The 16,589-nt window shown below is 31.9% G+C and overlaps 1 protein-coding gene and 1 pseudogene across 3 annotated transcripts; one reads left to right on the top strand and one right to left on the bottom strand.

Moving 5' to 3' along the window:
• Positions 1 to 1,743: 1,743 nt before the first annotated feature.
• Positions 1,744 to 5,367, top strand: LOC114183536 (receptor-like protein 7). 2 transcript variants are annotated; one of them, XM_028070589.2, is made up of 2 exons: positions 2,416 to 2,510; positions 2,579 to 5,367. In XM_028070589.2, the coding sequence occupies exon 2, from the start codon at positions 2,587 to 2,589 to the stop codon at positions 5,254 to 5,256; it is 2,670 nt and encodes an 889-aa protein (XP_027926390.1). In that variant the 5' UTR covers positions 2,416 to 2,510; positions 2,579 to 2,586; the 3' UTR covers positions 5,257 to 5,367. The 2 variants fall into 2 exon arrangements, with proteins under 2 accessions (XP_027926389.1, XP_027926390.1); XM_028070588.2 differs by having other exon boundaries at positions 1,744 to 5,367.
• A 1,219-nt stretch (positions 5,368 to 6,586) lies between these two features.
• LOC114183426 (pantoate--beta-alanine ligase-like) lies at positions 6,587 to 9,541 on the bottom strand (annotated as a pseudogene). Its single transcript, XR_014995378.1, has 6 exons — positions 8,836 to 9,541; positions 8,381 to 8,492; positions 8,048 to 8,179; positions 7,265 to 7,841; positions 7,008 to 7,068; positions 6,587 to 6,909 (listed from the first exon to the last, which is right to left on the bottom strand). The product of XR_014995378.1 is annotated as a pantoate--beta-alanine ligase-like (transcript).
• Between the last annotated feature and the right edge of the window lie 7,048 nt (positions 9,542 to 16,589).

Below are 16,589 nucleotides of genomic sequence, written 5' to 3'. Positions count from 1 at the left end.
ATATGCATTTAAGTAAACAAAATATTTTATAATTTTTTTTGCTTAGAGGTGTGTTGCAAGAAATATCCATTAAATAAATATATTTTTAAATTGGATATACTCATTTCTTTACTTTCTTTGAAACATTAATTAAATAGTTTTTTATCAATACATTATCATGTATTTAATATTACCACGACTTTTACACGGTTATATGTTATTAAAGAAATTATTTATAACAAGAAGATTCCTTCCTTTTGTGTTTCAAAATTCTAATTTTACCTTTTAAAATATAATTATTATTTTTAAAAGTTGATCGTTATTTTTATAAATTTTTTATAAAATTATCTATTTATGTTTTCTTTTTATATTTATCAACTTTTATTCTCTCATTTTCTTATGATATATTTTATTTTATTTTTAATAAATATAATTTTATTTTATATATTAACTTAATAACATTACAAAGAAATATCATAAATACTTCGATATCTAAATAATTTTACATTTTTTAGAAGTCAAGACAAAAAATAATTTAAATTTTATTTTCTAAAAGCAAAATTGTGAAGAAGTTTCGAGAGCGATGCCTAAAAAGTACTAAATTTATAATTATGTTTATCAGATTTCAATATTTTGGAAATTAAATAGGACAGTTGTTACAGAGCTAAACTTTGCAGGAAAAGTTAGAATAATATAGGCAAACAGTGCTTCGTAGTGTCATAGTATGCAGGATTGAATAGTTTAATATTGTCACACAAAAAATCCTTTTACAATAATAATTTATATCTATTTCAAAATAACCAATCACCTGTATGAAACAATGAATTTATGATATTGAGACAAATTGTAGAAAAAATTATGTGGTAATGATGAGTTAGAAGTTAAAATATTACTGAAATTGAGAAGTGAAAAATATACAAATCGAGTATTTTATTGCCCAACATAATTTTGAGAAATCATTATCGTACTTTCTATTTTTAAATAATTGATATATTGTGATATGTAGAATTGTATTGTTTGTTGAAAGACTCAACAATAAATTTTTTTATTATGTTTTCTTTTCTAATAATTAGAAATAAAAAAAAAATAGTTTGAGGTTTTTGTGTAAAACTGGTAAATATCTTATCAGAATTATTTGTCAAATAACTATTTATTAAAAGATATATGTTTAAATAATTATGCTTTATAAAAAAGAAACATTAAAATAATTGAAAAATCACTGGCTTATTTGGATTTCTAGATCCGTTCATAGATTTTTGGGTAGAAATTCTAAATTGATAGTTAAAAATTTGTTTGAGAAAACAAAGAAATCGAATTCCTAGACATATTTCTAAATGAGTTTACGTCTATATCTACAATAATATATAAAGCGACTTTCTAATTTTACTTTTAGTTACATTTTACAATTAAAAAAATATAAATAAATTATTTAAATACTAAATAAAACTATACACTTTAATAACATAATTACTATTTTATAAAAATAAATATGTTAATGAGTGAAATAATTAAACACCTTTTCAATCTTCAATACTTTTTACCTATGTTTATTAAAATGAAAATAACATTAACATTAATAAAATAAATATATATTAATACTTTTCAGTCTTCAATACTTTTCCCATTTTTTCCAAGTAGTGGAGCTTGTGATGTAAGGCAAAACAAAAATGGCGTTGTGAAAGTAGGGTCATGCTATATGCAGCGTTACTTAAGGTTACTTGGGTTCACGCGCTTTACTTTGACTCTAGCTTCACCCATCTAACACTCTCTCTTGTTTTTGGTCATTTCATAATTCATGCACTATCACATTAATACATTCATGTTGACGTCTGTGTATTTTTCTCAAAAATTTAATGTTCCTGAATGAATGAACCAATAGTCCTACAAATAAGTTGTATGATTGAGCTATAACTTTAAAAATAACATTTAAGAACACTTTTGATGACATTTCTTTGGCAAATTGCATTGGAAGATAAACACTGAAAAAAAAAGGATCCATAAGCCATCGTTAGCCTGTTTCCTTCTTCGGCCTTTGTTTTTCAGTTCATTGTGAGTCTTTCTCAGTAGTCTCCAATGGGAATTTCCCATGTTCCTTTCCTTTTCATCCTATTATGCTACTGCTTCAGGATACACCACACTGTTTATTTCACCCGGGTTTCTGGTCAAATTGTTGAAGATCAACAACAATCATTGCTAAAACTGAAGAACAGCCTCAGATTCGAGCAAGAAAAATCTCACAAACTTGTGTTCTGGAATTCAAGCATAGATTGCTGTAAGTGGATAGGTGTAACCTGTGATCAGGAGGGACATGTTATTGGCCTTGACCTGAGTGGAGAATCAATCAATGGTGGATTTGACAATTCAAGTACTCTTTTCAAGCTGCAGAGTCTCCGGATACTGACTTTGTCTGTTAATAACTTCAGTTCTGAGATACCATCCGGATTCAGCAAGTTGAAGAACTTGACATATCTGAATTTATCTCATGCTGGTTTTGTGGGGCAGGTTCCAATAGAGATTTCTTCCCTGGCAAGGTTGGTTACTCTTGATATCTCTTCTCTTTCCTTTCTCTATAATCAACCGCTGAAACTTGAAAGCTTAGATCTACAGATGCTTGTCAAAAACTTCACCATGATTAGACAATTGTACATGGATGGGGTGAGTGTATCAGCTGAGGGCAATGGATGGAGCAATGCTTTGTTGCAGCTACCTAGCCTCCAGGAACTGAGCATGTCAAACTGCAATATCTCAGGACCCCTTCATCCTTCCCTTACAGCACTTCAAAACCTATCAATCATTCGTCTTGATCAAAACAATTTATCATCCCCGGTGCCAGGAACCTTCGCTGATTTTCCAAAATTAACATCTCTTCACCTTAGTGCCTGTAAATTGACGGGAATATTTCCAGAGAAGATCTTTCAGTTAGCAACATTGTCTGACATAGACATATCATTCAACTATGATCTTAATGGATCTTTGCCTGAATTACCTCTGAATGGTTCCCTTCAGGAATTAATTGTGAGTCACACGAGGTTCTCAGGAGCATTACCAGCTTCTATAGGTTATCTTAAGCAGTTATCCATCTTAGATATTTCTAATTGCCATTTTAACGGAACACTGCCCAGTTCAATGTCAGGACTCAAGGAACTCACTTCTCTGCGTTTGCGGTTTAATAACTTCACTGGTCTAATTCCGTTCTTGAATATGTCCAGGAACCTCATGCATTTAGAATTCTCACACAATTATTTCACAGGTTCCATCACTCATGCTCACGTGGAAGGCCTAAGAAAGCTGGTTCACATTGATTTACAGGACAATTTACTTGATGGAAACATCCCTGCTTCTCTTTTTGCACTTCCATTGGTACAAAGTATTTATCTTTCCAACAACCGTTTTCGTGGACAGATTGATGAATTTTCAAACATCTCCTTCTCCATGTTACAGATTCTTGATTTAAGAAGTAATAACTTAGAAGGCCCCATTCCTCAATCTATTTTTAATCTCACGTCTCTTAATGTCCTTGAACTGTCATTCAACAAGTTAAATGGCAGAATAATGGTAGATGTGCTTCTGAGACTTTCAAATCTAACTACACTAGCTCTTTCACACAACAACTTGTCGGTGGAGACAAATCTTATAGATGTAGGCCTTTTATCTTCCTTCCGCGATATGAGCCGTTTAGAGTTGGCTTCCTGCTACCTCACAGAGTTCCCTAGTTTCTTGAAAAACCATTCCAGAATAACCACTTTAGACCTCTCAAGTAACCATATTCAAGGACCAATACCAGCATGGATCTGGCAACTTAACTCTCTTGTTCAATTAAATCTTTCTCACAATTTTCTCAGCAGTTTAGAAGGATCTGTGCAGAACACTGGTTCCAATCTGAGCGTCCTTGACCTTCATGCTAACCAACTCCAAGGGAAGCTTCAAATATTCCCAGTGCATGCCACTTATTTGGACTATTCAAGTAATAATTTCAGTTTCACTGTTCCTTCAGATGTTGGTACTAACGTGTCTTCCATAATTTTCCTGTCTCTGTTCAAAAATAATTTATCTGGTAGTCTTCCTCAATTCTTGTGCAATAGTTCACAGCTGAAAGTTCTGGATGTTTCCTATAATCATTTCAATGCGATGATTCCAGAGTGCCTAACACAGAGTGACGCAATTGAAGTATTAAATCTGCAACATAACAAGTTCTATGGAATTATTCCAGATAAATTTCCATCATCTTGTGCTGTAAGGACTCTGGATCTCAATAGTAATCAACTACACGGCCTAATTCCCAAATCCATTGCCCATTGCACATCATTAGAGGTGTTGGATCTCGGAATCAATCACGTAGATGATGCATTTCCATACTTCTTAAATACAATATCCACACTCCGTGTCCTGATTTTGAGGGGAAACAAATTTCAAGATCATATCGAATGTCCTGATACTAACAGTACTTGGCCAATGCTTCAAATTTTTGATGTGGCTTTGAACAACTTTAGTGGTTTACTTCCAGGAAAATGTTTCAAAACATGGAAGGCAATGAAGCTTGATGAATATCATGATGCATCAAAGTTCAATCGCATAGGATCTGAGGTCCTTAGATTTGGTGGTATGTATTATCAGGATTCTGTGATCCTTACAATAAAAGGCTTACAGTTGGAGTTTGTTAAAGTCCTGAATCTCGTCACATCTGTCGACTTCTCGTCCAACAATTTTGATGGAACGATACCAGAAGAGCTTATGGATTTTACTGGACTTTATGCTCTCAACTTGTCTCATAATGGTTTAACAGGTCAAATCCCTTCATCTATGGGGAATCTAAAAGAGGTCGAGTCATTGGACCTGTCATGTAACAATTTGGATGGAGAAATTCCCACAGAGCTTGCAAGTTTAAATTACCTCTCATATCTAAACCTTTCCTATAACTTTCTGAAAGGGAAAATCCCTGAAGGTACCCAACTTCAATCATTTGATGCATCTTCCTTTGATGGTAATGTAGAATTGTGTGGACCTCCTTTGCCTAAAAACTGTAGGAATGAAATACCTGGGCCATCAACTACACCAAATGCAAGGTCGCATGGAACTGGTGGAAATATCATAAGGGCTGAATTGGGGTTTGTTTTTGGCCTTGGACTTTTCATTGTTCCCCTGCTGTTTTGGAAGAAATGGAGGGTAAGGTACTGGAAGCATGTGGACTCCATTCTGTGCGGTATCTTCCCACAGCTGAATCTTGAGTACGAAACCCGTGGAGGACAAAGCTATCAAGTATTAAGATGGAGGCCTTAGTTACAAGGGACTCCATTTCTCTGTTACATTGATTTCCCTTTCGGTTGATTTCACATGTTATGTGAGTTTGTAGAGAAAATAAGAACAGTGCATGAGAACACTGTAGGATTACATACCTGATTGTGTTTTCATTCAATAATGATATAATTGAAGAAAAATGAAATGATAATGTGAACACATAGTTAAGCACCATCATTGAATTGTGCTCACATTGGTACACACCACCTCATTATGATAACTTACTAATTACATGCTGCAACAACCCAGCAAGAGAACAAACCACTCGACTGTTTTGACATTATTGAATACTTTGGTAAAAATATATTTTCTAGAGTTATATTATTTATTAATGTAATAAACTTATTAAAAATTATAAGTGTTTTCTTTTATTATTTTATTCAATTTTTTCTTCATAAAATCCGATTAGACCATTGATTTAATAAGTTGAATGGGTCTAACTGTTACCCCACAACTGTTCTACCTCACTAATGTTTTAATTTCATTTTTTATTGGTGTTAAATGGTAAAGCATTTAATTTTTTTCCTTAACTAAGATTTTCTCCAGCAATCTTAATATTATCTTTCACATTGTCCTGGTCCACTCAGGGAACGAAGTGACTGTTTTTCTAAAAATGTCTGATTTCTACTTGTTTTCAAAGAGTTGTTCAAAGATACAATGAAAAACTATTATTTTTATGATTTCTTATATAAACTTGTAAAAACAAGAAACAAAATAAAATAAAATGTCGTTTATAAATAAAAATAAAATAGAAAATATTTTCTAAAACCAAAATGTTCCTAGCTTTTCTAAATCTCAGCCTTGGATATATGTATGGATTCCTAATTGAATTTACTAGACATGCTTTTTCAGTGCCAAAGTTATTGCATTGTTAATCAATCAAATGTTACCTTTGACATAACTTGTTAATTTATTATAGAAGTCAACAAATTTATAGAGTAAATATTATGTTCTCTTCCTTTATTTAGGTACTTGATAAGAGTTTAGTTTCTGTGTATGTGTTTAATAAATTAAAAATTATGACAATTATTAATATTAAAATAGTATTATAAAAATAAAAAGCTTATTGTACATGATAACTTGTAATTGTGTGATAATATAAAATATTTTTACAGCATCAATGCATCTATTTGTGCATTTTTTATGATGCATGTTTTCGGCCAATTAACCTGACAGAAGATATTTATCTTTCATCAGATATTGCTACCTCCATCTTCGTGGTCGTGAAGCCTACGAGCGGAAAAGGGTAAGTTTAACGATTATTGTTTGCAGCACCATGCAAACATCCAAAAACAACCATTAGAATTTGCACTAATCAGCTTAAACAAATAATCTATTTTGTCGTAGTTAGCTGTTTGCAGCACCATGTAAAGGTTAGAACACCATAAAAAGTACATGTTGAAGAATTTACTTGCAAGTGACGAACTAATAAGTAAAAATGAAGGTAGGTAGTAAATAGGCAATTAACTAAGGTCTGCATATTCTACACAGGAAATCAACCTGAAGCTTAACTGAAGGAGTTTTATTGTTGTTGCTTCTTAAAGGGACGAGCTGAGCAGAGCTTTCTAATTCAGTGCATGGTTTCATGCGCTTAAGGACACGAGTTACATCATTGACCCCGATAGAGAATTGTTGCTGGAAGGAACAGTAGAAAGTTTATATGCTTCCTGATAAACATATCTTAAATGTCCAAAGTTTCATAAACCAAACCAACCAAGTAGAAGAAGTTTAACCTTTAGCCATATTTTCTCCGGCAAGGAAGTTCCATCTGAATCTCTTGCAAATCGGATCTCTCTGTTCAACAGAATAAGGTCAAATCAGGTGAAAAATTACACCATTATTAGAGGTAGTTGAGTAGTTCACTTTTTAAACTGTTAAAATTCTTGCAGGCCACTGCCTCAGCTTCAGTCAACAATGGCCTTGTGGATCAAATCACCTTTGAAGAATGATAAATAAAACAAAGCACCAAATGTGAAAAAATATATCTTACCTACGCATTGATTGGGGCAGATTGGTGAGACGTTCTCCTTCAACCTGGGGGAGTCTCTGTCCTTGGCACAGTTTTGCCAGAACAAAACCATAACGATAAAATAAATCTTTAAGAAAAAATAGTTGAACCTTCAATACAATTATTTGCACTCAGTAAATTTCAGTCCTCCCCCTCTCACATTCATGGAGGTTTTATTCAGCAAATAGTTGAACTCGTGTGTGAATAAAACACGCATGAGTTCCTGATTAAAAAGGAAAAACCCACTTCATTGATTCCTAGAAGTGTCCACTGGTAGAAGCTCTCTGCGAATTTCATAATGCGGAAAAATGCATCTACAGGTAATCATGCATGGTTAGCAAAAATCTATCATGATCTATAACTAAGAACTGTTAAGCATGTGGTCTGAACTATCAAGCGTGTGGTCCGTGTCTGAGATGATAGAAGGTGACTAAACACCTATGGACAAGTTGATTTCCATGTTGTCTATAAGTCTGACTTTCCCAAACCATGCAGCGACACAGAAGACAACAGGACCCTTGATCTTTTCCACTTTCTCCAAATTATTTTGATCAACAATCTGCAGGAATCGTATGTAGTTGCATTAACAATACCTTCTATTATTCAAAATTCTACTTCTGTACTGTTTTGGCTTCATTCAAGGATCTGTTGGGTCCAAATATATTTTAATAAGGCATACGTCATTGCCAAAGTAACTCTGGCATTAGTTCATTAATCATGCGCTTTCAAATTAAGCACAGAACAGAACAACATTTTGCATCTTACCTCAGCATAATCAACCCTACCACCGGCCTCAGAAATACACTGGATGACCAAATTCCTCAACTTCTCACAATGCACTTCACCATCTTCTGCTGCAGATTTAGCTTTTAACAAAGATTTATTTATTGATAGTGCCTGAAAAGGATTGAAATAAATCTCTCTATATAGAAGGCAAAATATACTAACAATTTGTTAAGGCTTAGTGCAGCTGAAAGTGAAGTGGATGACATAAAGAAAGCTCTGGAACATAATCATTACATATTCTTTCAAGATGCTTTGCAGTTTAATGTCACTGCTGGCTTTGAGCAGTTAAAAATAATTGGTTAAACAAAATACCTTTTCCCTCTCCAGGTGAAAGGTGCACATTACGTGAACTCATTGCCAGGCCATCACTCTCACGTGTTATTTCAGCACCGATCACTTTTATGGAAAAATCAAGATCTCGAACCTACAAAAATCATTAATAAGTCAGTCTATGAACCAACATCTAACTCAGTAGTAAGCATAGCATAAACAAATTTGGTCGAACTTGTTGATTTTTCATTAGCGACTGACATTCATTGTTCCCAGAGAACTAGGTATGATATTAGCATTAATCTGTTATAATTCAAAGAACAGTTTACTATTAAGTTTTATAACAGACACTAAGTCATAGTTTTAGTTCAATCAGGAACTAAATTAACACCTATTTACACATTGATAGCATAAATTGTCAATTACCCTGTTTAACCAAAAATATCATTTTTTTTTCTTATAAATCAAAAACAGAAAAGCTATGAGAAATTGGTTACCATCCTCTGAATAACTCTCAACTGTTGATAATCCTTTTTCCCGAACACAGCCACATCCGGCTCTACAATGTTGAACAATTTGGTCACAATAGTAGCCACCCCTCTGAAGAAAATGGGCCTACTTTTTCCACACAATCCCACTTCTAGCTTCTCAGCCCTCACCCAAGTCTCGTGCCCCGACCCATCACCATCAACGCAAGACGCCGCCGCGCCACCTCCCTTACCCGCCACGTCACCACTGTTATTTACATAATCATACAGATTGCGAGGGTGGAAGACGACGTCGACGCCGCCGGGCAGTGCAGCGAGTTTGCGGAGGTCTCCTTGGAAATCAGAGGGGTAGGTGGAGAGATCCTCGGAGGGCGCGAACTGGCCCGGGTTGACGTAGATGGAGACGGCGACGACATCGCAGAGGGAGCGGGCCTGGGAGACGAGAGAGAGGTGGCCCGCGTGGAGAAAGCCCATGGTGGGAACAAACCCAATTAGCTTGCCTTGGGCCCGCATGGAGCGAGACCAGTTTCGCATCTCGTTCTTGTCGGAGATCAACTTTGGGGCTGTTGTGGCCATTCCAATTTTTTGGAATATTAAGCGAATGAAATGGAATGGAACAACGAATGTGTGTTTGTTGGGAAAAAACTAACTAGAACGATGATTGTGACGGCTGAAACAAACAGAAAGGAGTAAGGTTTTTGAACAAAGTATTTCGGAGTAACGAGAAACGCTGGTTCTTTGAATTAATAATTAGAATTTACAAACATAAAACTGCATAAGAAAAAAAAAACATTAACATTACAATTGAAACAAAACTAAACTCACCTTATTGGCTAGTATTGTTGTAAAATACCAGAAAATGGTATTTTAGAAGTGATAGTGGTTTAAAAATAGTAAAACTCGATTATTTTAATATTAAAAAGGTTTTATTATAAATAGAAGTTATACACGAGTTTTATTATTTTAAAACACATCATCTTTCTACAAACCACTTTTCTAGAGCTCTCTGACTTCTCTCTAAAAGTTCTGTCTTTTCGGTCGTCTGATTGAAGAACTGAGATAGTAGGATTGATCCTCTTGGTGAGCTCTTCAATTTGGACCTCTCTGTTCGGTGTAAGTTAAGTTTTCGTTGTCTTTTTGATCTTTTTCTATTTTCTATTGTATGTAAGCACTTTACCGCTTGCATATGTGTCGTTTTATTTATCAATATGAGTCTTGCTGACCAGTGATCATAATGGTATGTCCTGATCGTTCTTGTGATGTTTCTATATGTAGATAGAGAATCCTGTGGAGTTAGAGACGTTTGACGTTTATAGAATTGTTTAAGCAGGATACCAGGTAAGGGAAGCTAATGTCTTTTATGTCTCACAAACTTGTTAGGAATGTTATTATATGATTATTCTGTAATTGATTGATGTGTTTGATATGTGAATTGAGTTGTGATGTTTGAAAACGATAAATACTTAGGTTTTATCTGTTGTTTGAGAATAATCGTATGATATGGGTGCAATTGGATGCAATTGGTGTAAATATTTTAATAGAATTAATGTTCGATACTCGAATGGTCTTTGGTGGAGGTTTTGGAGTTGTATGGATTGGTTGAATAGGTATAATTCTGCTTAAATAAGTTTCTGTAGAATTATGCAGATTTGCTTACTCGTTGGGCGAGCCTACTCGCTGGGCGAATAAGTTGATCTACAGAATTATGCAGAACACTGATCTACAGAATTATGCAGATTCGCATACTCGTTGGGCTAGCATGGGTCAGTGGTTGGGCTAGTGCTACTCGCTGGTCGAATTTCCAAGTCAAAAACTTCCATACCTGGACCAGTGGCTGGGCGAGTGTTACTAGCTGGGCGAGTGAGTCAGAACCTGAAACTTGTATTTTTGAGTTAAATTGGGTGGTATTTTAGTTATCATAGAAGCTTTGTAATTATTATGAATGATGAGTATATGATATGAGATTGTTTATATGATACTGAGTTGAGATTGGTTAATGCTAACCCAAGGAGGATTAGCAGTGATTGTGGTAGTGTATGCATTGAGATAGGGATTGTCTTGGCATTTATCCTGACACTCTAATAACCATTCAAATTCTCAAGTAGAAAGGAATGGGGTATGTGGTGAGAGGAGCAGGAGGTACTAGCCTAGGGGTTTTTCCTTGAACATAGGTGTTAACGGACTGACCTTGTATGTGGTAGAGTTTTGACTCTCTTAATCTGTCGCTCTGCAGAGCATGAGAGGCCACTACAAGTGCATAACTGACTGGATCCGACCTCAATGAATGTATCCGGATTAGTTGAGTCGTAGTTTAGAAATATATGTGTGTGAATATATGCTTGTTTGTAGTTGTTAGATATATCGATATTATATGGTTTAAGAAAATTCTTTGAAAGTCATTAGCTTACCCTTTTTCTGTGTTTTTGTCTTATGTTGTATGTTTTCCTTTTGCGATGATCACCTATTCGGTGGGAGCAGTGGTGGATGCAGTTTCAGAGACACCTCTGGAGGTTGAGGAGCCATCTTTTAGGTCGAAGGAGGTCTTAGTGGGAAGTTGTTGTAAGTAGTTAGCTTGTGTCTAGAGTTAGAAATGTTTGGCATGTATAGTTGATATATTTATATAGTTTGATCATTTGTAAGACTGTATTAATATACTTTATACATTTGTTTATTTGTTTTGAACACTAAGATGAAATATCCTATTTTATTAGTTTTAAGCTGCTAAAATTAGAATGTTACAATTGTCACTCATTGTAACCGGTGCAGACTATGGAAATCTCATCTACGTTGCGATTGCCGCTATTAATGACAGATTTTTGAGTAGCAATTACTGCTATTAATGACAGTTTTTTAAGTAGCGATTGCGCTATTAATGACAGATTTTTGAGTAATATTTCTGTAAGATTTTAAAATGTATGCAAAAATATTTTCAATTCTCAAAGTTATCTTTCACCGGTGAATTTGTTTAAATTAAATTTAAAAAAAAAAATTAAAAAAAGTATTTAAAATTTTTATTATTGTGTTTATCTAATCTATTAATCTATAAATAAATAGTTTTTGTAGAAGAAGGATATCTATGGTTCTTAAATAAATAAGTAATTTTAAAAGTTAATTATGAAATGGATAGTTTAAGTTTAATCAAGTAATATATATATATATATATATATATATATATATATATATTATTATTATTATTATTATTATTATTATTATTATTATTATTATTATTATTATTATTATTATTATTATTATTATTATTATTATTATTATTATTATTATTATTATTATTATTATTATTATGATATCACAATATATGAAATGTATATGCAAACCAAAAGAAACTAAACAAGATTATAAAAGACATAAGGTTTTTCAAAAAGATTAGTAGAATATGATTTTTAAGCTTATGACTAAACTCATGCATTCTCTTCCTACTTACCAAAATGGTTCAATACGTAGTACTTCATCTATTCTCACAGCAATTAAGATTATCATTGCAAAAGCAAGACAGACAACGAGCAATAACAAACAAGAAAAATAAAAGGTAAACTAGTTGAAAAAGAGATAACGTATATGTACAACATAAAAACCTTTAATAAATTTGACAAATTTAATCATAATTATCATACACAATCATGCTTACAAAATGACTCTTCTAAACTCACTTTATTCGAATATTTGCACTTGATTCAACTCGCGAAATCATGCACTTGTGGTGGAAATACATTACTCTACTGAGCTACCACAAACAAAGTTAGTCCCTAGCAAAGTCATAACAACCTTGGAGTGTCCTTATGAGAGAACCTCTTACCACTATCACTACCTAATCATCCTCTTCAACATGAGTATGAATGATTGGTAGAGTTCATGATAAATTCACAATGGGAGAGTCCTTACCTCAATGCACACCTTAGTGAATTATATCTCAAATAAGATTTTTTCGTGAAAAACCTTCCATTTACTTTTGGCTCTTAGGGTTAGTTTTGTGTATATATATCACACCTTGTGTAACATTTTATACACACTCAATAATACACAGCCTCATTCTTCATATATTTCTTTGTTTTTTACAACATTATCACCAATTCATTCCTTTGTTTCATTAATTAATAATGTTAGAGCGAGTCTAGTGCTACCCATGGGATTGACACCCAAAGAACCACTCTAGTGTCCAACGTTGAGACTACCTTTTGGTGTTGATATTTGTTTTTCAAATTTATACTTTAAATAATATTTTTAAAATAAAATAATTATTTTATCCATTATACTCTTTCTTTGAATTTAACATTAATTTGGCTGTTTTTTTTTTTTAAATTTAACCATTTTTATTATAAAAACACATATAACATAAATAAAAACTATTTTCAATAAAGTTATAAAATTTATTTATATTTAATTTCATAATTATGATAATTACATTTAAACATCTATATATAAGGGAGATTCTTCATTTTAGTTTCCTTAGTTTGTTTTTCAAATTTATCCTTTAAATATATTTTTTAAATTAAAATAATTATTTTATCAATTTTACATTTTTTTTTAAATTTAATATTATTTTTTTTCAATTTGATATTTTTTTAACTTAACATTTTTTAATTATAAAACTAACTATAAAATAAATAAAAATTATTTACAATAAAGTTATAAAATTGATCTATATTACTATATACAACTCTAACGGCTAATACATCTAACTTTATTTCAAATCCAATTTATGATAGCCTCACTTGGAGGATGGTGGCTAGGAATGATGTGTGAGGAGGTGAGTTTTGCTTATTTTAATAATTTACTCGTGAACACAGACAATAATTCTATTCTTATTTTAAATTATTCCTTTTGTCAAACTTATTGAACATTAAAAGTAATTTTGTATTGTAATATTTTACAAAACTTATTCAAAATTAAAAATATTTTTGTATTATAGTAACATGGATATTTCCACTTTTATTTTAAATTATTCTTTTTAGAACTTATTTAAAATTGTTGAAGTATTTCTTTTTAAGTTACTCTTTAAATTCTTTTTTCAAAAGATCATTAGTTTGTTAACATGTTTGGTGGACTTGTAATTTTTATTTTTATGTTATACTTGATTTTTTACTATGTACTCAAAGAAAGTTTTCCAACTAACAACTCACACTCTACGCTAGTGTGAATGTTTTTCTCTTATGCAAAGACAACCTTTGTGTTGAGATGAATGTCTTACGACTTCCAACCAACAGCTCGCGCTATACGCCAGTGCTGATGTTTGCCTTAGTGCAAAGACAACTTTCGTACTGAGATGAACACCTTTTTGACTTCTAATCGACAACCCGTGATATACACCAATGTTGATATTTGCCTTAGTGAAAAGAAAACCTTCACGCTGAGATGAATGGCTTTCGACTTCCAACCAACAACTTGCGCTTACGATAGTGTTGATGTTTTTCTTAGTGCAAAAAAAACCTTCATGCTGAGATGAATGCCTTTCGACTTCCAACCAATAGTCCACATTATATGCCAATGTTGATGTTTGCCTTAGTGCAAAGACAACATTTATGCTGAGATGAATGCTTGATGACTACTTAGTGTTAATCCCAACAAGTGCATGAAATCAGTTGTAGTACTTACAAGTGTCATATCCACATGAACTTAGTTGAATATTCAAGAAATATAAAATTGTTATAATTTGCTATGAAAAAATCTTTGGTATAATGCTGAAAAGGACTTAAAACAAAATAATAAAAGATCATAAACAATCAATTGGTAATCGTGTATTGAGATTGAGGTTCACTTGCCTTCATTAACTAAATATTTACCGTCTTATCAAATAAAAGAACAATTGTTCATTGTCACTGAAAGTTCACTAAGGTAGATCTAAATTAATTCCTTCAGTTTATAACCTAAGAATCTCAATCACAACCTTGATTCCCCAAGTCCTAATGCATGAATCCTCGCTTAAAGTCCATGACTTGTTAACTCAACTAAAGCAAAAAGATCTCATCCTAACATCTAAATGCATTAGTTGATTTGATTATACCACAAATTCAAGATTAGTTTTCCAACTCAATCCAAATTAGTTAAATAAGATGAGTGACCAGTTCATCCAAACATGAAAGCGCAAACCAAATAAATAACAGTGAAGTAGCAATATGTTATAGATAAAACAATAATATTACAGAGAATTAGAATAAGCTACAACTAACCTCAATATAAAGGGGTTTGGCTACTAATGTTTAAGACTCACTTTAAAAGGAGCCTCTAGATTTGAGCTACTATTTTACCATTTTCCATCTCAAATCTATATAACACCTCAATGTAGTGCCCCTGTGATAGCTAAAACTTATTTCCTTTTCTATGACACAAGATACTTATACCAAGAATCTCTTTAGTAGCCTCCATGTTTTTCATCCAAATTGACTTGTGCATCTTTAGATAGATTATGAACGACCTTCGTCAACTTATATATATATATATATATATATATATATATATATATATATATATATATATATATATATATATAATAATGAGATGAAGACTATTGAATCAACTTAACGCAATATATAAAGATGATTCCTTCTTTTGTGTCCACATTTCATAATACCAGTTTTTTCCTTAATTATTTCACAAATTAAATATTTTATAAATAATTTATTTTTAACCGTTATTCTAAAAATCTCTTTTGTCTTAAAACATTATTTTAAAAACTTATTTTAACAACTATTTTAAATTTTGTTATTGATCTTAACTTAAATTTTTTGAAAATTAAAAAATATTATTGATATTAATTTAACTTAAATTTAAAACTTTTTTGTTATTAATCTTATCTTAACTTAAATTTAAAAAACTTTTGTTATTAATCTTAACTTAAAATTTTTGAAAATTAAAAGATGCGAACAGACCGACACGACAACGCTTGTGTGATTGCTAGTATATATATATATATATATATATATATATATATATATATATATATATATATTATATATTATGATTCTCGACTCCAATTTAAAAACTAACTTCATATTTCATTGAGGCAAAAATTTTTCATAAAAATGAAGTCAAATTTGAATAATACTTTATAAACATTAGTCTAATTATTTTCCCTAACTTTCAAGATAGTAGTTTAGAACATAAATTAAAAAATGGCAAGATAAAAAAAAAAAAGCATTTTAAACTAACATAGTATTATGAAATAAATGCATAATGATCGAACTTTAATTTCAATATAAAAATTTAGAAAAGTTTAAGTATTATAAAGCTTTAAACTATATCAATTCATTTGCAATCACTAACCAACATTCTTACCCATGAACTACGTCAAGAAGAATCTGAGCTTTAAAAGTTCAGATGCTCAATTCTCCAATTAACAAAACTGATAAAATTCGTAGATGACAAAATGTGATCTATTATTTTCCACATATCACGAAAAATAAAATTCAACAACGTAATATAGACGTGAAAAACTGGGCCATGTTTCTCGTGATTGGAATAAACTAGAGAGTATTGTAATTCCATCTAATCCAACCCCATGTTCATTAAAATCAACGGAATTTTATTAAGATCAGACATGTAGGAAAATTCTAAAATGATTTTATGCTATCTCTTCATACAAACACAAACTTGCCAATAATTGAAGCTCCATTTTACATGCTAAGCTGCCAAGAAAGTCGTGAGACAAGAAATGTCTTGGAAAGTGAATGCAATAATGGCAACGTTGTTTTTCTTTGTTTTCTGGTTGGATAATTAATTCCATGAAAATGAGGAACAAAGAGAGAAAAGAA

This window comes from Vigna unguiculata, chromosome 5 (genome assembly GCF_037176805.1).
Source record: "Vigna unguiculata cultivar grain cowpea cultivar isolate G323 ecotype 2 chromosome 5, ASM3717680v1, whole genome shotgun sequence".
NCBI lineage: Eukaryota > Viridiplantae > Streptophyta > Magnoliopsida > Fabales > Fabaceae > Vigna > Vigna unguiculata.
The sequence above is the reverse complement of the archived record's forward strand: the minus strand, read 5'-3'. Positions and strand labels throughout refer to the sequence as shown.

Excerpts from the sequence above, each read along its gene's own strand:
- LOC114183536 (XM_028070588.2), top strand. The coding sequence starts at position 2,053 with ATGGGAATTTCCCATGTTCCTTTCCTTTTCATCCTATTATGCTACTGC.